Below are 24,518 nucleotides of genomic sequence, written 5' to 3' on the forward strand. Positions count from 1 at the left end.
TGTTAATACAATATATCCACAGAATCACTTCAGAGAATATTTTTTGTTTGCTTTTTCCGTGGTTTTCGGTTAGTAATCAGTATGTAATATTAAACCCCGATAGAATTTTCTTTAATTTGTAATTTATACAAATTAAATATTATAACGTTGAATAGGTTAAGGTTTCCTAGTTCAGTTACAGATCAGTAAATAGTTACTACGCAAATACAATGCTATGTAGAAGTATGTAGCGATATTATCTCGTTGACTTTTTGTATATCAACGCTTTGAAATAATGCGAACAAAATGTGAGGTATATTTAAAAAGGAAATCTAGTGCATGATGATCAAGTAGAAACTTAGTAGTTAAGGCTAGTTAAGGTACTAGTACTTAGTTTGTTTTTACTGATCACAGAAGTGTAGAAGGGTTTGACGCACTTGGTGCACTTCTCAACTTGTACACCATGCTCAAATGGTGAACTTAGCAACTTGTACACTTCTCAAATGGTACACTTCGCGACTGGTACACGTCTCAAATGGTGCACTTCGCAAATGGTGCACTTTTTAAGATTAGTTGAGATTTGGAAAAATTGTGTAAAAATGAAAGAATTTTTAGTTTTGGATGTTTAATTTTTAACACTAAAAACAAATAACTACTGTTCTGTGGTACTGATGCGTGTGTATGTATGTGAATGACATTTATTTCACTCTATTTACAGACGAACGACAATTTTATGTAGAAACGATTGAGAAACAAGCTAAACATTTTTTTTCTGTGTTCTGCCAGACTGAGAATATTTATCCTGACCGGGTATCTAACTCAAAACCCACGAAAGGTTTTTCAATATTTCAATATAGTAAGGAACACAGGTAAGGGCGTATTCAGAAAGAAAGCTTGAAACTTATAAGCGCTTATCGGCGCATGTCAGCGCTGGTAACCCGCGCAGGAAAATATATGAACATGACAAGCGCCGATAAGCGCTTATAAGTTTCAAGCTTTCTTTCTGAATACGCCCTAAGGAAACATTTTTACGATTTCTGTTTGTGTGTCTGTATCACGTCTGCATGGATGTGAATTTATTTTACAATGTCGAAAGCTGCCAGTTGGCATAGCTAATAGATTTTAATAAATTGATGTTTTTTTGTTATTAAACTGATAGTATTTTGACAACTTTGACGTAATGATTTTTTAGTGCTTTTATTATTAAAAAACCCTTTTATATTTAATTATTAAATCAAACTTTCTTTTCAAATTGTTAAGAAAGCGCTTAAGTCGTGTGGGATGAAAATTTCAAGTTAAAATGGGCGACGGGTTAAAGATAACTAAAGGTGAATTAATTGTCAATTTATCTTACCAGGTTTATTTTTTTATTGATTCTAAAATTGTATTCTACGGGAGTTCCCGTTGATTCTGGTGGACAAATTCTAGAAAATGTAGGTAAATGCAAAATAGAACTTTCCACTAGAGCCAATACGATGTTTACAGATAAGCGTCATAGAAGTTCTAGTAGTATCGCTGGAGGCCCTTTAGATGGGACACGTTCTGAGAGAAAATTGGATTTAAGGGGTGTGTAAATTATACATTTTGTAAAATCAATTCATTAACATAGTCTACTTGATAAGTTGAAAATGGCGTAAACTAGAGATAAGGCTCTTAAAAATACGTGCGATAGCTCATTTGATTCGGAATGACGTCTAGAAAAATGTATCGGAAATGTTTATTAGCACACAAAAAATTGCAAAAGTTATAGGCAAATTAAGTTTCAAAAAAGTAGGTATTTCGTTTATTGTTAATAACTCCGAAATTATTAACATTTCAGAAATTTTGAAAAAAGATTCTTAAAGAGGAGGAAATTTCCAACGAAAATCTCCCGACTCCCGGAATTCTATCTCCATTATTTATAATTTTAATTTAACGCTGAAAATAGCCCTCCGCGCGGCATTTTTAGTTAGCGCGCGCGGCTTCAAAACCGAGCACGTCACACTAATTATTTTTTTTAAGGTATTAAATATTAATTTAAAAATTTAAAAAAATTATGGTGTATTCCGAACACTTCAAAGAATTTGCTCCCGTTGGAAATTTTACTTAAAGTTAATTTTTCAACAAATTAGACAAATGTTAACTAACGAAATTTTTTTGAACTTCCGTCCTTATTGCACATTAAAAAAAATGTTTAAATAATTGTCGGTAAAATTTTTCACTTCGTGGAGACCTTCATATAAATATCCTTAACAAGATCGCGCCATAAAAGTTTAAAAAATGTTAATACTTTGTTTATAATAATTTTTTCAAGTTAACAAAAAACTAGAAATTTCTAGTTTTTTGTTCAAATTACTTAACTTGAAAAAATTATTATAAACAAAGTAATAAAATTTTTTTAAATTTTATGGCGCGATCTTGTTAAAGATATTTATATGAAGGTCTCCACGAAGTGAAAAATTTTACCGACAATTATTTAAACATTTTTTTTAATGTGCAATAAGGACGGAAGTTCAAAAAAATTTCGTTAGTTAACATTTGTCTAATTTGTTGAAAAATTAACTTTAAGTAAAATTTCCAACGGGAGCAAATTCTTTGAAGTGTTCGGAATACACCATAATTTTTTTAAATTTTTAAATTAATATTTAATACCTTAAAAAAAATAATTAGTGTGACGTGCTCGGTTTTGAAGCCGCGCGCGCTAACTAAAAATGCCGCGCGGAGGGCTATTTTCAGCGTTAAATTAAAATTATAAATAATGGAGATAGAATTCCGGGAGTCGGGAGATTTTCGTTGGAAATTTCCTCTTCTTTAAGAATCTTTTTTCAAAATTACTGAAATGTTAATAATTTCGGAGTTATTAACAATAAACGAAATACCTACTTTTTTGAAACTTAATTTGCCTATAACTTTTGCAATTTTTTGTGTGCTAATAAACATTTCCGATACATTTTTCTAGACGTCATTCCGAATCAAATGAGCTATCGCACGTATTTTTAAGAGCCTTATCTCTAGTTTACGCCATTTTCAACTTATCAAGTAGACTAACAACCATCGCCCTGAAATTGACCCTTTTCAATTTATCTTTGAGTAGCAGTAATGTTACGTAGATGTTAGTATCCATAATCCAGTTAATGAGGGACCGTTCCTTTACTTTCTAGTGCTTTTCAGCTCCCACTAGATACTGAATGTTTGAATACTACAAAACGTAAAATTACGATTACGTTTGTATGAATAAATATAATAGCAATTGCTTTAAATAATAGATACGTTTATAGTAATAATTTTTTTACCATTCCATTTAAAGCTACCAGAACTTATTTGGGGCGATAAGAATTAAAAATACTTATTTGATAGAAAATATTTTAATTGTCCACGTCACGTTGAATACACCGCGTTTAAAATCCGTTTAATTTGTGTATATTGTAATTGTTCATAGCATCTATACCTGAAGTCGATGACCAATTCGCTTTAGCGGAAGCGAGATGTGATGAATTGCAGGAAAAAATTGATTTAGTGAAGGGCCTAAAGCGTAGGCGAAAACTTAAAAAACGAAGGTAGTTTTATTTAGGAAAATCCTTTGCTATTTTAATTTAATGTAGTACAAATGGAATACTTGTCCTATCAAAAATATTTCATTATATTTCAGCATGACTCATTTTGCAGAGCAGGCAATGCCTGTCGAAAATATTCCATTTATAAGTGTAAGGACTCAACCTAAAAAGAGTAAGAATCTTGTAAAATTAATAACTTACTAAAATATGTAGCGTGTCCAAATATAGATTAGGTTCCCATTCAAAAGATATTAGTTACCTACTATTTTGTCTATCTCGCGGTTAATGCAATGACATTTTGAAAAGCAATTTATGAGTGTAGTGTTCGAGGTATTTACAGTTCTTAGTATGGCAGGCGACAGAATATTAAATTATTTGTATTTATATCTATTACGATTAGCAATACCTACCTAAAGACAAAGATGCTTGCGTTACAAAATGTAATTTATGTTTGGCACACTACAATCTAAGAAGAAAATAATTTGAAAAATATTCTAGCCTTGATGGTTACAGAGGTGTCACAGCAAGCAGCAAGGTTGAGACGACTAGAGACGCCCGCAAATCCGACCCGGGGCTATTTAGACCCTGCCACGTTAGAACAACACCAAATGGTAGGTCAGGTCCGAGGATACAATCAGATGTTTTGGCAGCCGGTATGTATTAATAAGCGATTTTGTATGTACACATTCCGATTTTAAATAACTTAACCATATGTGCAGAACAAGCAAAGTAATGCTGCTCGGAAATCGCCTAAGCCTCGTGACCGTCGCGGCCATCCAGAAGGAGACGGTAAGAATATTTCTTTAATATCTTAATTCATCATATGAACTCAAAAAAGAAACATAAATGTATTTGTCGAAAATCTTTATTTTAATTGTACATGTCGTAAGTAAGGTGAGAAAAATAAATATTTATTCCCGTCACGAAGAAAAATCGGGATCGCTAGGTACAAATGAGCGAGCCTTGAAGGGGATTATTTAGAGTATAATACCTAATAATAGTTATCTTTATTATAGGTATAAAGATCATTTTAATTTTACTTTTATATTTAAGCTATGTATCGCCTGGATTATTCAACGAACGTAAAAGCAGAGCCTCATGAGGTCGCTTGCGGGGATGACGATGTAGTAGGCGACTATTCGGATGACAATGTTAATAACCAGCAATATAACGATTTTTATCTAGGGTAAATATATTGTAAATTAATTACATTTAATATTTATAAGCGTACTGGTCGTACTCATGAATCAATTCCATGTTAGGTCAGTCACGATGAATAAAAAGCAGCATGATGGAAAATCTCAATCGAAACAAACTGGCAATCGTCGACGTCATGTACCAAAGGAAGCTTCGATCAAGGAAGGTATTTAATTATTTTTTTTATAAAGGAGCAGGTAACTTAGCAGGTTGATCACCTAATGAAGTGATTACCACCGCGTAGGTATGAGCAGTTAGCACTCACAAAGTTACCTTTGTGAGACTGTTACCGGTTGGTCGAAGGTGGATGTAGGCTCTCTTTTTAAAGATATATATATAAGTGATAAAGGTGCGGGAATACAGAAAGGGGTAGAGTGTAGAGTGTAGACTGTTATTTTTTTTTCTTTAGTTACCTACATAGTATACGTCATTTGCTACAACATTCTTGTTTGTTTAAAGCGCATCCACACTGGATGTACGGTGTAATGGATCATTCGCAAGAAGTGAATAGAGCACCCGGATATGGAAAATATAAACAGCAAAATTCAAAAGAAATGCAGAGCACTGGTAACATCCTTCTTTTCAGTACTAGCAACCCTTTCACTTTTTGAAGTGTAACTTCTTTAGGCGCGTTGAGAGTAAAATTTCAAGGTCGCGTCATGGCAATACCGTCACGTAACGGAGTAAGGCGACGATTTTGGTATCTTTGAATCTTGTCAAAGAAGTTTCACTTCTGGCACGTGTGCTCGGTACGAACGCCTTCTTTATTTATGGTTTTATTGAATGTAGGTATTTAATGTGTAATACAGGCACAGGAGTGAATCAATCTGAAGAAAGACCCGTAGTAGAGTTATTTAATAAGAGTCGTAGCAGTCCGTCTGCCGATTCTGGTCAGCGACAAGCGTATCAAAGGATTTCGTCACCTGATGCAAGATCTAAAAAAGGTTTAAATATTAATAACTAGATACAAAGTAAATTGTAGAATATATATAATGGTTAGGGAGCCAGGTGCAAATTTGGTTAACTATTTCCTCTCAAGAGATAATTCGTCAGACGCATGAGAGTATAGTATTATAAAGCCTCGTGAACGTCAGCTGGCGCTCGGTTGGGGGGGTGAGCGGTTGTAGCCTCCCACGCACATAGGAAAAAAAATACATTCATTCATTCATTCCCTCTCAGCTATTAATTTGTCAAATTGTAGCTAACCCAATATCTCAACGAAAAAAAATAGTCAGCTGGTTACAACATGGTGTATTATACGTCAGCTGGTGTCTCGAACATGAAAGTTAAATTTAAAGAAAAATTTATTTTCCGTTATTTCCTCTCAAACAAAAATTTACCTGATGATAGCTTATATGTAACTATGGATAAATATATATGTCAGCTGGCTGTATCTTGGTGGAAAAACCGTCAGCTGATACGGGAGGCTACAACCGCTCTTCCCCCCAACCGAGCTCCAGCTGACGTTCACGAGGCTTCATAATACTATACTTTGATGCCTTTTTCTAATTACCGCTTGAGAGGAACTTGGTCATAAAATCTGCTGCTGGCTCCCGGACCATAAGTGGGAGACTTTATATGGCAGTCATAAGCATGCTTACGACTTTTCGGATCCTCAAAAAATGTTTCACTATGAGATTAGTTAACCATTTAGTATTTAAGTAACTACAATGCTTTAATTTTATGTTTGAGATTTAAATTGTATAGCTTATTCAAATAATATTTTTTATTGTCGTGTCTTAAATAGTAAAATTTTATAAAAACAAATTTATGTTTCGGCGCTAGAGGCGTTTATTTATTTATTATTTATTTATCCTTTATTGCTCTTAGATTTAAACTAAAATATGAACTTAATCTAATTATAAATTAAAACAAATGGCGGTCTTATCGCTAAATAGCGATTTCTTCCAGACAACCAACCAACCAACAGGCGTTGTGTGATGTACATATATAGTTGAGCCATATTTATGCATATTTCAACTAACAAAATTCAAAAATGTTATAATTCAGCTAATTCATCCGAACTAATGCTGTATTTTTCATTAATTCAGTTCGTGATACACAAGCCTATGTTGATGATGGCACAGCTCCACACAGTGACGCTACGGCGACTCCGGTGGAAACTGTGAAAAAGTCAAAGGTTTGTTTATGTAATTCAGGTTTAACCTTTTAACATAGAATACATCATAATGCTATAATGCATGTTGTTAAATGATCTTACCTATGTACCTGCGTACCGTTCACGTCGTGCGTCGTACTCGTTTACGTCGTGGGGCCAAAACTAAGACACTTATAATTTTGTAATAATTATGTGCAACAGTTACCCTATCAACAACAGCATTTGTAGATACTAATATAAGGTTTATGGTGGGTTCCACTTCATCTGAATAAATAAGTGTAAAATGGGCTATCCGAGGAAATTGTAAGCGGGCGGTGAATCCAGTCTCAAGTTTTAATGTTAATTACGTTTAAACGTAAAGTTCACACGAGCCATAGGTATTACAGTATACTTATCATATTCAGGAGCACCGTCATCCACGTCGTGTCAAGTACCGCAGTCGGCATTACGAATTGCCGACCGTGGCATCTCAGATGAAACAGGCGGGCATGCGCTGTTACTATGGCAACGCGAACCGTACGAATATCCCCTTTATAGTGAGCAAGAGCACTGCGCCCTCGCATAATATTGGTGTTAATATCCAGCAGGTAAAAATATTGTCATAATTTTATATGTAAAAAATAAAAATACGCTAATATAATAACGATCCTCCGTCGTTTTTAGATATGTCGGTATTTTTTTCAGGAATCCTTCATGTAAGACTACTGTTGGCAAGCAAATCAAATAATATTGTGCTTTGGTTTCAGGTGTTGAATGGTCTAAAAATACAACAGCCTTTGTCTGGAATTCCTTTAACCATTGCGCATCATATGGGTTAGTAATCATCAATATCAGGTATACATACTTATTATGAATTATTGCAGTTCCAACGAAATTTACGTAATGTCGCCAAAAAAATAAGTCGAATTAAATGATTTCTTGATGAATATTCTGATTATACAGGTTTGGGGCATATACCTACGTATGGGATAAAAAGTGCTACAGTGGTTAGTTCTGTTTATGTTGTTTTGGAATTTGTAATTTTGAACTTTTTTTTTAAATTTTTCTTCCGGAAGATTAAATACTTACTTCAGATTTTTTCAATTAAAAAAAAAACCCAAATAATTTTTTATTTGGGCAGCGAATTAATGGAAATTATTCAATCGTTTGTCCAGACACCGTCTCTAGACAACCGCGAGATCAACGCAATTAGAGTGGGCAGACGTTTGTTGCGTCTACCCTCATACAAGTACATGTCGTACAACCGTCTGCTGAGCATGTACCGCGAGGGAGACGGAATGGTGCCCAAGTTTCTGCGGGCGATCAGCCGGCCGCACTACTTCTACACTTCTATGTATAAGTGAGTTTGACTAGGGGTTTGGGGTAGTAGTGAACCTTCAGTTCGTATATGAATTTGAAAATGTAACTTAACGTCTGGTAATAAAGCTGAATTTACAATTTGGTACCTTGAAAAGTTGCGTGCGATGTTAATGTTCTAGATTTAACAAGTAACAACTAAAAGCTTTCTTTTAAATAAGTACTCTATTTGACATGTTTTAATGGAGCTGCAACATTACGTACCTTTTCACAGAGATACTCTCATAAAATCTAAACTTATTTTTCTATTCTATTTCTATTAACGAAACGTACTACTGCTACAGAAATTTTTACTTCTCCATAAATAAATATTTATACCATAACGTGTTATCAAAAATAAATTTGTCGATCAAGCAGTCTGACAATGAATCGGGACGACTTCGACAACGCGACGTCCAAAGGCCAGGGCGGGTGTCAGGAAGCCAAGCAGAGCCTGGCGGAGTACGCTAGCTTGTATCGCGAGTACGAGCAAGTGGAGAAATGTCTGAACGAGAACTATGACCCGGAACTAGAAAGACGCAAAGAAGACTTGTCGCGGCAATTGGCAGCCCGTGAGGAACACATACGCAAGGTATTGTTATTGGTATTTTACCAATGCTTCAATGAAACGAGCAATGTTTAGGCAACGATCGATTGAAAAACTAGTTTATTTGCAAAATTTTCAATTCCAGTTTAAAATCTTTCATGTTCATGTTAGTTCTGAAACCCTGACTTCTTTAGTTTAATTAGATACCTTTTCCAATATGACCCCAGTTGATTACCTAATTATTTTTAACTAGCTGCGCCGCGCGTTTTCACCCGCGTGGATCCGACCCCGTTGGTCTTAGCGTGATGATATATAGCCTATAGCCTTCCTCGATAAATGGGCTATCTAACACCGAAAGAATTTTTCAAATCGGATCAGTAGTTCCTGAGATTAGCGCGTTCAAACAAAGAAACAAAAAACTCTTCAGCTTTATAATATTAGTATAGATGACATAGGTGATGACGTGCGCATTAAACTAATTTTCGTTTAGTGCATGATTTTGGTCTAAATATTGATTTATGCATGTGCATATCCCTTTCGATAGGTACTTGAGTATTCAATCTAAGCCAATATTTATTATCTATGTTTAATTCATAGGTTGTCCAAGATTTTCGAAACTCAACTGAAGGCGATATGCCGCTAAGAGCATCTGCTTCAAACGCAGAAGACGGTTATCGGCATTCAAGCTACAAACTCAACCAAGACGGATCACACCAATGATACGAGCTTTACTAAAAATTTGATCAAATTATATGTGCCCGTTGAATATTTTTGTCAAGTGTATGAAAATTACATTATTTTACACATGAGGGTTCTTTAAAATTCAGGTTCTAATGACAACAGTTATCAAGCTGGATCTTCTTTCTAAATTAATAATCTATCTCACGGATGCCATAAGTGATAGGTTATGTTCGCGGGTCTTTAATGTTTATCTCTATTGTCTATAACGTAGGGTTCATTTGGAACTCTTTTTTCGGGAATCTTCCCCATAAACAAATATAGATATTATTGGGGAAGAATTGCTGATGCATTTATTCCTTGAATGATTCCAAAATCAGCATAGATTTGATAAAGAAACTGTTCCATTGGTCATCAATAAAACATTTTTCCTGTCGACGCTGTTCCATGCTGTCGAGAAGGTCAGGTTCCAAAACATTCTAATTAGGTTTAGCTTGATAAGGAAACGTAGTCTAGTGTTAGTTCTGGGCTTAATTTCCAGTAGAATTATATTTATTTTGTATATTTTGATATGTACTCAAACAATTTTTAAAATTTTTTGAACAACTCTAATGCATATTTTATATGATCAAAGTTAGAAAGCTTGTAATTGTTGCGGAGATAAATTAGTGATTGTGTTATACTTCAAATATAAACTTGAGGTCAAATCCACGACAATAAAGAATTTTGAATATAATTATTATTTGTTGTTTTATTTAATGACAATACACAATTAAGGATATCTTTAGGGTGGCAATTGATTTGTTATTTGAATCTTATCTTACAGATATATGTAACTTTATGAAGTAGGTATTATTATTTATCTTCTAATATTATTTATAGCAGAATCGTTACAATTATTTTAATATTAAATCGCTTCAAATCAGTTGTCACCTTCACATTTAATTTTAAATTAAGTAGATACAAGAAGATATTAAAAACTATAATTAATTTCAATCTTCATTGTAGTTAATTGTAAAGATTAAGGGCGGGTTTTTTCAGATAATTAAAGTGTGATCGCTTGCCACCTACCTATATCTCAAGATTATGTGCTTGTTAGCTGTTAGGACACCTAGTTAGTGACGCTAGTTATGCTCTGAATTCTGAAACCATCTGTCCTTAATATTACGAGGTTCAATCAATTTGACTGTTTGGTGTGTGGTGACAAATGCTATTTGATACCACTATGTGTTATTGCCACGCCGTTAGTTATCCCGAGAGAGAAATAGATATAATAATATATAATCAAGTTTTAACATTTAATAAACGATAAGTAATCTATCTAGTCTGAGGTTAAACATCAACAATAAGTTTACAGATACGTAGACTAATTACACTATAATTAGTTATACCGTAAATATTGCTTTATAAATACAGAAAGATGTAAGTTCTATACACCAATAATTTATATTATACACAATTAGTATCTAAGGAAGACAAACAAAATCATTACCTACAATTTGATATGATAGGTAGGTATATGAACCAACGACGAAATACTAAACAACTTAGGACCAAGTAAATTATTAACACATGTTGTTTACGTCCAATACATACATTTAAATAGAGCTAAATTTTATAGGATTTTTCTAATTAAATTTATTGATAGTAATAAAAGTAGTTACAAACCGAAATTTTACAAGTTCAACAAATTGATTAACTTTACTTATAATACGTATTTAGGTATAAGGTGTAAGCATGCATATTTTATTAAAATTTATATTATTGCAGATCCTTAAGTACTTAGACAGACAGTAATAAATACATAATATAATATTGTGCTGTTTGTAAATATTTTACCTATCAGTGAGCAAACAAATAACACACTAAGCTGAATGGATTTTATAAATACATTAAGGTATTCTATACTTTTACAGGCATAAAGATATAGTGGAGAGAAACTTAAATATAAACGAGATTCCCGCCGCGTTTGCTGTGTCGTTCTAAGTTATAATCCTATTCGGGACAGTATACTGTTTATAATTTTCGTTTTTCATTTAATTACAAGTATCTATTTGCTGCAAAAAAAATTGAATACATGAAATAAATATACTCTTAAAGAGACTTTGCCAATACACCAAAAAAATTAATATTATCAGCACTCCAAACTGGAATGTCGATTTAGTTGCGCGAGTCAGTGGAGGAAGGCATTTCCCCATCGAGCTTGTGGCGAGCGTGTGCGTAAGCCTCCGTTAGAGCGGGCCAGTTCTCGGGCGGGGCGCCGCCGGCCCAGTCTGACGTGGTCACTTCGGCTGGGCGCTCCAGGCTTTCAGTCTTCGCGCACTCCAGAGATAGCGGCTTTGGAGTCTCGATGCGGGGAACCGAGCTGGGAAATCAAATAATTTTGAATACTTTAAGAATTAACATTTACTTAATGCAATATCATAATGGGACATTTTTGAATTTTACCTTCTAAAATGACATGAAAATTAAAGGAAATCAACAAATTATACCTTACGCGCTCAGGCGACTGCATAGCATCGTTGGTGCTGGATATTTCCAGATCTTCAGAATAATTCAGATGCAATTTGTCGCTCTCACTTCTTTGATCTTTATCTGCGAGTAAACAATAATTTAGTATGCGTATTTTAAAGCAACCCAACCAACAAATCGTTGCTCTATAGAAGGGATAAGAACGTTTCAGAGGTGCTAACTGGTAGTTCTATAAGGGTGATAAGAATGTTGTATAAACCCCAAAGTGGCGCATTTATAAAGCCATTTGATGGTATTGTGTTGTTGTAGCAGCAACTCAGATGCCAATTGAACCTATAGAAGAGTACACTTATAGAATCGCGATGCTGTTATAGAGCGAAGTAGTGATATAAAAGGAACCGCGATGCTGTTACAGCGCGAAGTTGTGTTTTAAGAGTAACCGCAAATCTTTTGTAGCACGAAGTTGCGATGTACGAGCCACTGCGACGCTACAATTATAATACAAAATGGTAAATCGTGTACCAATTGATAATACGAGTAAATGACTATAGGAACCATCATCGTGGTGTCGAGTATTAATTTTTGTTACACTGTTAATTATGTTAGATACATAAACTGACTTGTGAATGAAATTTTACTGATAGATTATATGCATAATTACGCTGTTTTTTTCATGCCCCCCTCGAATTATTGAGTTTTAAGTAATTAAAAAACTAATTTTACACCAAATTGCTGTATAGGATGCCAAATAGCAACTCCGTGGCTATTATACGTCCGCAAACGAACGTAGTTTTGACAACTGTCATGCCATATACTGGATTAAATTAGTAGGGTTCCCTGATGTACATAGAAAACCCATAACATGTTTTATTTTGTATTTTCTAGTGTAAATTCCGATTTTTAGATTCCGATCCCGAAGTGTCAAGCAAAACACTAGTGTCTGAATGGTCTGCTTCTGAATTATCACAAACCACATGATGGCTGTTAACTTGGTTCTGTTCATAGGATGTAACAGATTGTACGGAATCATTGTCCGTATTCGAAGCCTCACCTTGAATTTGTCTGGTGTCAATCGTTACTGAAACTGCGATTTTTTTAAATTCATTCAATCCATGATTATTAAATAGAACCCTTCAATTATTTACGAGACGGTGCTGACAATATGGCAGGTTTTTGTTGTTTTAAAGTGAAAGAAACTCTCTTATAGGCCGTATATCTCTCGTAAGTGTCGCATTTTACTACATTAATACGCCGTTTTTGTTACATAACAGAGTTATTAACTCTTTTATACAGTAAATCAGTCCTATAACTCTGACCACTCAGCTATGAAACCACTGCGTTATAATGGGCAGAAAAACACTAATATAATTCAATTAGGTTACAAAGAAGTGATATAAAACTCGGATATATCACCTAATTGCTCTATTATGGAGTTTCAACAACCATGAAGATTCACAGTGCTATAATAGTAATAAGGAAAACCATTACAACACTAAATTGTCCTATTGTAGATTTTTTTACGCCTCTATAGGCATGGGTCTATAAAGGTTACCCTAGAATCGTTTATTGCACTAATTTGCTGTAAAAAAGAGACCACCAGCGCTGTTATGTGATAATATCGTCCTGTTATTGCTGTACCAAAATCTGGATAAGAGCTGCTCTATAAACGCCGTATAAAATAGTGATATAAACGTTTACATCACCTTGTTATGGGACAAATTTGCTGTGTATGATTATAGAGCAAAATCATCTCATTAAACGCTATTATACAACAAACTTGTCACCGCGACACTGTTATACGTCATTTAAAAAGCTTTTTAGTGATGTAAGTTATCGTTATAGGACATCTTTGCTGGTTGGGAAGGAAGTCTTATCTTCACTTATTTGAAAGAATCTAACTTAATTATCATCTATATCTGCACAGACTGCTTGTACCTTAGGACACACCACGTCAAAAAATCAAATTTATGAATTTTACCATCGATAGTGATAGCCGCATCAGGCCACCCAAGCGAGTCTCCCTCCACATCGACAGGCTCGTCCTCCGCGTCATACGAGCGGTTTTCCCGCGGGCGCTCCTCCCGCCGGTCGTCGTCCAGGTCGTAGCCCAGCATGCTCTCCACTGTGTGGTGGCGCTTGCGTGTTCGTAGCTTCAGGCGGCGTTGCCGGTTCGCTCGGATTCGTTGATACGTCTGTTAAAAGTACCAGTATAAGTACGAGATCCGAAATAAGGCCACCTTCACCCATCTGATAACCAGATTAGACATTATTTTTTATGAAATATAATTCACAAACAAATATGCCTATGATCACTCGCCTGTCAAAAAGTGCTCATGGCAATTTTAGTTATCACAGGCATATTTGATCATGAATTACCTATATTTGATAAAAATACGTCTCATCTTGTTATGTTGTTGGTGAAGGTCGACCCTAATTCGGATCTTAGACTATATACTAAACGGCACTCACACACAACAATTTCAATATATCCTAGGTAACGAAGGTAATACTCACCTCCCAACGGGCGTCTTCATCTTGATGATGCAGGGAGTGGGTAGGTGGCGCGGACACATCCCTTGGCAGGGCTGTCAGACTATACAAATGTTGCAGTTCTTGCAAGAAGTGGGCCTGCGCTACGCCCGGCCCCAAACGTGCACCACAAACTCCACATGCTGATTTTCGCTCACCATCCGCTGTTATACAAAGGTAAGCATAATTTTTTTACCTGTGAATTTGGAAAACAAAATAGCATATATTTTTGGAACTAAGATAAACTTACGTGAAAATAAATCATGGGAATCAGAGCAAGGAGCGGTGACAGTGGGCTCGTCGTCCTTGCAGGGTCGGGGAGAGGCGGATGCGGCTGACCCGGGCGAGCTGGTGTCGTCACGCACCGTGTACGTGTGCCGGTAAAGCGGGGGAGTACTACTGTCGTCTCGAACGCTCTAAATATAAAAGTAATTATATATAAAAAAACGTCGTACATCTTTCAAGCTGAAACTAAAATGTTTATTTATTAAACTGGACCTTTTTTAAAAGCGCTTTGGTGGTTGTTAAAAAACATATTATTGTATTAATACATCTATTAAAATAATAATAGACCGTAGTTATTTAATTAAAACAGTTTTGAACTTTTATATAAACTAATAATCAATTCAAATACCCGGAGAGCTTGTCCAACGCTTTGGCCGAGAGCATATTGTTCGCCAAGGTGCCTCGCAAATGCCTTTCCTGGGTAAAGTGGGTGGAAAGCGCCACCTATCGGCCGAAAGGCTCCACATCCAAAGCTTTGCAGCGCTGGATGCAGAAACTGCGGCGCCATGTGATGCAGAAATCCCTCCATTGTAAGTGGATTCTCTAAAAATTATGTCAAATTAAAAATACCGCTTCAAAGTGCTTAGGTCGCACAGCATTTATCTATGTTATGGAATTACACATATATGTATAAAGAAATTCACACAAAATTTTCAAGTATTGAAGAAGAAACAAGGTGTATGAATTATTTCAGTACCTATAGTATGTTCTAAATATCAGTTTTTGATAAAAATTTGCATACGGAATTTTAATGTTTAATTTTTCTTGCGGTTCATTGGTAATAGCTTCAGCTACGGCTTACTGATAAAGATTCGCGTGCCTCCTACCTACTATCGAATAAATAATACCAAAACGAAACGTAGTGGGAATTAACATTAAAAAAAAATGTAAAGTGTTTATGGTAGAGTCAAGCAATAAATTAAAAAAAAACGATTATATGTCTGTTCTTTTCGCGATTTGCAGTAGTATCTTACTTACTATTGCCAATCCATTCTAACAAATACAGTTCAAATACGACTTATTAATCGAATAGTTAGAAGCGATTAATAAAATTTGCATGAAATTAACGAAATAAAAACGAAACGTGAGGACCGACCGTTGGTACCTACTCAAAAACCGTAGATGCATTTTTTTATTTATTTTACTGATGTCAATTATCAGTCTAAAGTTATCATATTTTTATAAGATATAAAAGGAAGTTGTGTTTAGTTGCTCCACTTATAATTCAAGATCAAAAACGACTTAACGGATTTTAAAGATAATTAATTCATAATTGGTTCGTTGGATTTGTGTCCACTTAAATAACGATAGAACAATAAATAGTCTAACAGGTCGGAGCCAGGGCGAACGGCTAGTATAAAATATTCATTACTGGGTGAATTTGCAAATTACGTTAGTTTTAAAGTTTCTTAAAATAGTTTTTAAGATTACATGACATTCTTGATGATGAGAACTTTAATAAGAAATATACGATACAGTGTAACCCACGATTTTTCCCAGAAGGTGGTCGTTAAGAGCGCTTAAAGAGCAACAAACAAGAAGTCAACGTTATTGCCACTAAAAGAATGAAACTGAACCGGAATAGAGATTGTTTATTTTTTTTAGAAAACAATAATGTTAGTTTCTTAGGTAGGTACCTAAGAAGGTGCTAAGATAGAGACAAAGTATTTATTTTAAAGACTTTCAGTGTACTATCACGTATTTAATTTAGAAATTAAGAATGTAACTACTAAGCTATTGTTGCTCGGCAGCTCTAGTAAATGAAATAAAGCAATTTATTTTGATTTTATATATACAGTGGGAGAGATAATAGAGAGTTAATATCCGGAGAAACTGACTATATATTTATATAACTCCACATTTAGTGTGTTCTTAACCCATATGTGTGCCAATTAAACTAATTCATCAATGATATATACCTACGCAAAGGCGGTTTCGACGAAATACGGTGACGTTGATCAATGTAACCAGCTTGCACGAAGTTTGTCCCTGCAATTAGTCTGGACATTGGTATAATAGTGTCAGTAGCGTTCTGTAATCCATCGGTAAGTAAACAGCCTCCTTTGAGCTTAACGTTTGCTTTGTATAAACAAACACTGTGTGAAGGCGCTTGTGTCCTGCTACATAGATGTAGCACCTGGATCATATCTATGTAATATACACCTGTTAGCTATAATATGTTGCTATATATTCATACCATTAATGAGGCTTCGACTTGTATAAAGAGGTACCTACATGTACCTATATTTGATTCATAAACAAGTAGGTACATAATTATAATTATTAGACACTTATTAGACATAGGCATAATAGATATTTACATTAAAAAATGGACCAACTAAATATCCCGATATTAACGTCTAAAAGACTTGGTATCTTTCTGTCGGTGGATGGCCGTCGGTGTCCGAATATTTTGTCAGCAATTATGACGGAATTATTTTTTAACGAAACTATTGTTAAATTAAAACAAAGTTTTTTCTACTACCTTTGTCGTATGAAACTGTATAATAAAGTTATTATTCAAACGGATAAGTTGACTATTCCATATACTTACATTTTTAGTAGTATTTGACAAACTTTTACAAAAATAAAGTGACCGACCGATACATCCCAATCACATCCGCCTAATAACAAGGTACTTGCAACTATGAACTATTATTTATACGTGAAGGTTCCACAAACACATTTGTATCACAAAGGCATTTAGAATGAGGGCAGCAGTTGGCTTTCATTACGCCCCATTATAACTCCTACCATAGTTACGTACAAAACCAAACAACCGAGAAAAGAATGGCCGAACCAATAAATACGGCTAACGTAAACTTTATGATATGATACATTTGGTGCACTTACGCTTCGTACATTTCCGTTTGTCTATTTTCGAACGTGAATTCTAGTTGTAAACAGTTATTCTAAGTATTGTTTATATTTGACACAATACAAGGAATGGTAATGCTGAAAGGAAGACATTATTCTTGATGAATTATTTTCGAATTAATGATTGAATGAATTGAATTGAATGATGAATCGAATTAACAAAAAAAAAACGTATAACAAAAGCTGTTGGGTACTTAATTGAAGGATTTATAAAAAACATGTTAAATTTTTTCTTTCCAAAAAAATTATATACTTATTCAATACCTATATTAGGTGTATATATTAAAGTTTGATGATATGATTAGATAATTGATAAAAAAAAATATTATTTTCAATGTTGCTGACGCCTGACATTTCTTGATTATTATTTATTTTTCAACTTGAAGTCACGGAAAATAATAATAGTCTGATAAATATTTATAATTTTTCATTACTCTCACAGAAACGGTATTATATTATATGTATATAAATAAATTATTGATTGATGACCTAACTATATAGGTAACCTTAGAAAGTAGGTAATTTATTTTCAAATAAACTAAATAAAATAATAAATAAATAAATAAATATTATAGGACATATTATATTATACCTTTACCTTATTAATACCTTTTTAATCAAATTTGCTTGAGTATTAATGGTCATTGGTCGTAGGTAATACCTACAAAGGAAACTGTGGCTTTTTCCCACATGTTTCCACATTCATAAATTCTTGTGCTCCAGTCAGTGATTACAGAAATGGAGGCCTTTTGATAAATGATATTTATTGTGCCCGTTTAGTTTCCTTGCCATTTCCAGGATTTTGTTTCCTTTATGTACAAATATTTTAACTTAGGAATTACCAGACTCAAAATACCGATTATAAGATTCGCAGTTCAGACATCTGTTTTTGTGCGTGTGTGTGTGTATACACGTGCGTGTTTTCCGCTCAAATATGCACTGAAAATGCCATGGTCTAAGATCCCACCGCAGGATTAGTGCGTTCATTGTTTTTTGAAGAAACCAAAATTTTATGTATATTTATAATTAGGAGTATATATCGATATATGTATATCGACTAGATTTCCAGTCAAAATTTGGCCGTAAGCAAATTATGAACGCAATAATCCTGCGGTGGGATCTCGTACTACCACGGTATCATTCAAAAGGCGAAGAGAATTTTTCCTCAAAAAGATAATTTTTTCCTAAGTATATACAACAGAAAAGTTTTACAAACTCAAGCAATTTCAAATATTAAACAACTGAAACTAAAATATTATAAAATCAATTATTTTTTGCTGCCTTACTAGGTCAACTTTATAAATAACTAGCAAACCGGGCGAACTCCGTTTCGCCACCAGAGACACCTTTTCTTTGCTATTCACGGAGCCCGAGACCTTTCCAACGAATGCAAAACCGTGGAAATCGGTTCGTGCGTCCTGGAGTTATAGCGTCAGGAAGGAAAACCCGACTTATTTTTATATAGTAGAAAGAAGATATAAAAAATTTTCAACCGTTATTCGATTTTAAACAAAAGCTGTGACAAAAGTCAAAATTTTCAACAGAATCATTTTATGGCTTAAGGACAAGTGTGGAAAAAACCGAATGCAATAACACCCCCTTATCCATCGATATTAATAGCGATTAGTAATTTCACATTACGATTGTAACAGGCCAATAAGTGGGCAATAAAAAAGATCGAAAGCGGTTGTAAGAAATACAAGCGGCTGATTTATGCGTGATAGGAATTCGCCCCCTTTTCAATAAGTTTCCTGATAAGAATCATTGCTAGCCGCGTGACGGAGGCCGAGGTATGCAATTAAATCTTTTTTTTTAGACCTTTCCCGCCATATATTTAAACTTTTAACACCGAATTTTAAAGATCTGTTTTATTATTCATCCCGTTATGCTACGCTTGGTTTTGTTTCAATATAAAATTTATTGTATTTTTTTCAAAATGTTTGGCAGATCCAATGATTTTGAAAAAATACAATAAATTTTGAATACAATAAACAGAATGACAAGTGTTTTTTGTAATAATTATCCTATGTTGATCTGTGGACTCGAATTTCGTTTTAGACTTTCAAATTCTATCGGGTGTTTTCCAAACCTGTAACCTTGCCTGTATCTAACGTACTGATGATGCTGATGAATGACACTGTAGAAATTGAATATGAATACATATTACGGTGAATGGATATGTAAGTAATATATTAACATTTAAAACGATTTTTTTTAATAAAGACGATAATTATTTATATGTTCACTTAACTATTTTACATTTATGATTATGTATCTATCTTTAATTGAATTAGGCAGGTAAATTAAAAAATAACAGATTGAAAAAATCATATAAACTTATCGAAATTTTATAATTTTTGAACAGATTGAAAAAAAATCATAAAAGCTTTTATTATAAATACCTAATGCACTTTCAATATATCGTATGAAAATTATTTTAATTTTAAGTTTCATATTTTGAAACTAAACATAAAACTTAAAATTAAAATAATTTTCATACGATATTGATTATTGAAAGTGTAGGTATATATTCCTTCCGAATCAATACAACTCTGAATAATAATTAATAATCAATAATTCTATTAATGTGATATTTTGACCAATGAAAGTTTTTAAACATCGCCCGCAACCATTATAATTAGAAATGAAAATTTTTGTCACCATTTTCTTTTATAAAAATATTTGATTTACGTTGTATTTTATAGGACGAGTTTGAGTAACTTAGAAAGAGAATATGCCACATTTTATATTACACGCTAACACTTAGGTAGGTAATTACTTATATAAACTATTGTTAATTTTACTAAAAACAACTAAACTAGGTAGTTAATGTCTAGTCCTAAAATAATTATTTTTAAGTGAGGATAATTAATAATAATTCAACTTACACAAAATAATTTAAACGTTCGTAAAAATCGTTTTATTGTTCACAGATATGAATTCATTTATATTTTTGAATTCTGCTTCTTATCGTTTGTACCTAGGTATATCTAAAAAATAATGAAACTTATTTATTTCCGGAGCTCTATGATAAAGCAACATTATGACCGAAATAAAAAAACCCGCTAATTAAGGAAAACTGAATTGAATTCGCAATGCAATAATATTTTAGAGGTATTTACCATTTAACTATAATATTAGAAGAGTAACAAGAATTCGAGCCATGATAATCCTGGACTGCCGACGATTCTGCAAATAATTTTTTTTTTCACAATAACTTCACTTTATTTTATTAAATTAAAAACTGATTATCATTTAATCCACAATGATATTGTCTATTTTTGTTCGATATACCTACATACCTAACATTTTCTTACTTCCTAAACTTTTTTTAAATTATATTATTTTAATACTAAGTTAAACGTTAAAATACAAAAAGCATCTCAAAGTAACCAATCGTTAACTTTACAAAAAAATATTATTTAATAGAATAGCTTATCACACACCTATAAAAATAATGTATAGTAAAATATTAAATTTATTTAAAAGTTTGAATGCCTAACCTAACAAAATCTGTTACTATGAAAAAAGCTAATTTAAAAATATTTATCCAACCACACAGACAACAACAAACAAATATCGACGGGAGGAAAAGTTTTCCACTTACCAGACTTCGGTGGCTGATCGGTAAGCGAACGGATACAAGGTCCGGACCGCGACGTCACAGGACCACGACTCGCGACGAACTGACGGCGCGGCGACCGCGGCCGCTGGGCGGGATCACGCCGACACGCCCTCACGCGCCATCGCGGAAAAATTGCACCACATAATAATATATTCCACTTTAAAAAATATCGTACCGATCTCAATGAATAATGGATTCTATATCCTGCAATCGACATTTTTGGACTCGACCATACGTCATCAGATCTAGAATTAAAACTAAGAAAACACCTAAATGTACGTGAATGTTCCTTCGCAGTAGCAATTTAATAGCTTTAAAAGTATTTATAATTTAAACTTTTACCTAAACTGTAAGCATTACTTTTATTAAGCGAAAATTGAAAAGCGTATATAAATTCGTTAAGGGCGGAGCGATCCACCACTCCCAGCTGCAGAAGCTTTACGCTTGAAAAATTGATCCTATGAGGATTAGTGCTTTTTATGTTGCTTATTGGATTTTTTTTTTCACACTCCAACAAAGTATTTTAAATGAAAAATATTCTTCTAGAAGTGTACTACGAATGTGTTTAAATTTTTCTGTTAGATTAATTTATTTAATGGTGATCAAAAACAAGTCAATTAAAATAGACATTTCATAATGAAATTAAAGCTACGTGCTACGAACTTAACATTATAATAAATTTTATGTATTACAGTCTACAATCTACATGCACGTGCTACGTCGTTCGTAGCACTCGTTCAATGACGCTACATTTTTTGACTGAAATATTATAATACTTATTGTCGTAGCTTATTGTAGAATATTGTTTTTTCATTTGTATTTATTAATAAACAATTAGTACCTTTTTTCTGTGTTTTATGTAAACAATATGTTGAGAATGATATAAATTCATTGAAAAAATGCTACGCCGTCGGAACCGTTACGCGGTGTTACCAAATCTTTTTGTATTTTTAAATTCTACGTAATATAGTAAAATTACTTTTTATTACGAAGCTTAATCTATGATCGATTATTGATATACTATCTAATTTCCTAATTTAAACAAAAATATAAAAATCTAATGTTCATAGTTATTTAATATTGTATGATCATTGCATGCCTATAAATCATTATGCATTTGGCATTAAAATTATTTCATTCAACTGAAGTGATAATATATAAATTGTAAAGTATGAAATAACTAGGAATTATATCTATTAACAGCAATAATTTTAAAATATCACATTGCTCTCAACACAAACAATTGCTAAAATGTGAATAGAACATTGATTAACATTATGAGTATCATCACATGATCATCCATTAAACCCGCTAAGTATGAGACCGCCAATAAAAATGAGAAATTATTTTTAATATTACAAGAGCGGGGTCGGAGCCGTGCCCCATGATCCCGGGCAATATTTCGACTAAACTTACCCTTATTACGGCGAATTCCTTACAGGGAAGTCGATTGTAATAAGCCCACTACATTCTTTATGATTTCAGAGGTTTACTTATAATAATTTTAACAAATAAGTTAATAAATATGTCTTTGTTCATTTTGATTGGCTTTTGATAATGTTTTTGGAGTTCATTTTGAAAGAAGGATTTGTATGTGTGATTTGGATTTTTTTAAATAAGAGCAGTTTTTTTTGAATTATTATTCATAGGTACTGTATACCTATATATAAAATTCCACGTGAGTCAATTTATATTTTATACCTTCAGTTGTAATTAAGTGAAGTAAAGTAGAAGTAAACATAAAAAATATAATATCCTTAAATGGGTGTATTTAATATTTCAAACCTAACCAATTACAAAAAGAAGAACTAGTATCTAAATATGTTATTCTATACTCTATACGTTAGACTCGTATAGTATAAATATTGCGTCCAAATAGAATGAGAAAACTGTTCTTACAAATATGTATTGCCTACTTAAATTAGGTACCCAAACAGTAATCAAAGCGTAGTTTATGTTTCAACTTGTATTACGAACATGAACACTAAGTGGTTAATAGTGCCTTATCTAATAAGTAATGTGGCAAATCATCTTAAGTTAATTGTGTTCAAAGGCAAACAGCCACGTTAATCTATAGCTATATGCTTCAACTAACTAATCATCTACGACTATTAGGCGGAATAGACCGATATTAGATTACCGATTTACAATTACAGCCTGCGATCGACCTTTCGTCGATTGTTCTATATAGCTATGTAACCGCAACCGATGCATTGTACCGACATAGTACATGCAGCTACGGAACCCGCAGACCAGATATTGTTTGCTCTGTGTATCTATACCTGAATTACTTTTAACAAGTGGAAAATGGTTATACTGAAACATTCAATGTGTTCCTTTCATCAACTTATCAAAAAGCATCCTGTAATACTGATAGTTGGATTTTAAAAATATATTTATTTTTGGGCTGACATGATTAATACCTATGCCTTAAGGCTTAAAGTGTAGCAAACATCTTAATTTTACATCAAAACTGGTAAGTGGTAACAAACAATTGAATAAATTGAATTGCCTTATCGATGCAGGGAAGTCTTAATCGAATATAGGGTAGGGTATATGAAAACATTGCTCGTTATAAATGAAGCAACTACCTACCTATACCTACCTCGTTACATACTCAATCTTATAGACAATCTCCTTTATATTCCAATAACCTTGAATCTTAGTTAATTGAGAGAGTGTCGTAAGCCGCCGATAATTGGGCTGCCCATTGTTCCGGTGCAAGTGTAAGGCATTCGATGAGACATCAGCGTGGTCTAATTTTGGTACATTTTGGGACATTTTCAGGGGATGATAAAAAGGTACGTCGGTGACAAGCTGCGGTATGCGGTGCGATTATGAAACGCCATTTGTCAAGTTTTTATTGGTCTCCCCAAAGCAAGGCCTATTGTTAAAGACATTCCACGGTAACCCTCGTCTGGGTGACATAAAGTCATAATTTTTATAACTTGTTAACGTTCTGGAAATTGTGTTCTGTAGTAGATTGATCTGTTTAATTAAATTTTGTACAACAGTGAATTATTTTTGTTAGAGATTTATATGTAAACAAGATTGCGATAGACAAATTATTACGCAATTGGTACATAGGTGTACTACCAAAGTCTATTTTATTATTTAGTGTATCTCATCCATAATACTCGGGTACCATCATAAGGAAGGTACCCGGTCCTTTGGAAGGCTTACGTGGGGACACGGATCCAACACGCAGAGGCCCTTTCGAGAACTTTACTGTGTTGTGGGACACCAGCCGCAGCCTGCCCATGACTGCACTATAGAGATACAGTCCTAGGCAGTCCGCGGCCGATGTAGGACTATTTCGAGTAATGGAAAACAAAATAAACT

The 24,518-nt window shown here is 33.6% G+C and overlaps 2 protein-coding genes across 4 annotated transcripts; one reads left to right on the plus strand and one right to left on the minus strand.

Moving 5' to 3' along the window:
* The first annotated feature begins 3,518 nt into the window (after nucleotides 1-3,518).
* LOC149911217 (uncharacterized) lies at nucleotides 3,519-10,139 on the plus strand. Of its 2 annotated transcripts, XM_090104306.1 has the most exons (14): nucleotides 3,519-3,684; nucleotides 4,011-4,165; nucleotides 4,232-4,301; nucleotides 4,566-4,698; nucleotides 4,775-4,875; nucleotides 5,169-5,276; nucleotides 5,519-5,653; nucleotides 6,761-6,849; nucleotides 7,233-7,415; nucleotides 7,575-7,641; nucleotides 7,771-7,814; nucleotides 7,983-8,167; nucleotides 8,539-8,755; nucleotides 9,308-10,139. In XM_090104306.1, exons 1-14 carry the CDS (start codon nucleotides 3,609-3,611, stop codon nucleotides 9,428-9,430), a joined length of 1,686 nt encoding a protein of 561 aa, XP_089960432.1. In that variant the 5' UTR covers nucleotides 3,519-3,608; the 3' UTR covers nucleotides 9,431-10,139. The 2 variants fall into 2 exon arrangements, with proteins under 2 accessions (XP_089960432.1, XP_089960425.1); XM_090104299.1 differs by lacking the exons at nucleotides 3,519-3,684; nucleotides 4,011-4,165 and having other exon boundaries at nucleotides 4,220-4,698; nucleotides 8,542-8,755; nucleotides 9,308-10,132.
* Nucleotides 10,140-11,203: 1,064 nt separating this feature from the next.
* Nucleotides 11,204-21,227, minus strand: LOC149911218 (uncharacterized). Of its 2 annotated transcripts, XM_090112493.1 has the most exons (8): nucleotides 21,159-21,227; nucleotides 20,674-20,740; nucleotides 15,024-15,217; nucleotides 14,640-14,805; nucleotides 14,375-14,553; nucleotides 13,839-14,052; nucleotides 11,881-11,983; nucleotides 11,204-11,753 (listed from the first exon to the last, which is right to left on the minus strand). In XM_090112493.1, the coding sequence occupies exons 3-8, from the start codon at nucleotides 15,201-15,203 to the stop codon at nucleotides 11,549-11,551; spliced, it is 1,047 nt and encodes a 348-aa protein (XP_089968619.1). In that variant the 5' UTR covers nucleotides 15,204-15,217; nucleotides 20,674-20,740; nucleotides 21,159-21,227; the 3' UTR covers nucleotides 11,204-11,548. The 2 variants fall into 2 exon arrangements, with proteins under 2 accessions (XP_089968619.1, XP_089968693.1); XM_090112567.1 differs by lacking the exon at nucleotides 20,674-20,740 and having other exon boundaries at nucleotides 21,159-21,217.
* Nucleotides 21,228-24,518: the final 3,291 nt, after the last annotated feature.

This window comes from Colias eurytheme, chromosome 1, assembly GCF_061535395.1.
Source record: "Colias eurytheme isolate Ceu_HAF_F1 chromosome 1, ilColEury1 Martin Lab GWU primary, whole genome shotgun sequence".
In the NCBI taxonomy this organism is placed as follows: domain Eukaryota; kingdom Metazoa; phylum Arthropoda; class Insecta; order Lepidoptera; family Pieridae; genus Colias; species Colias eurytheme.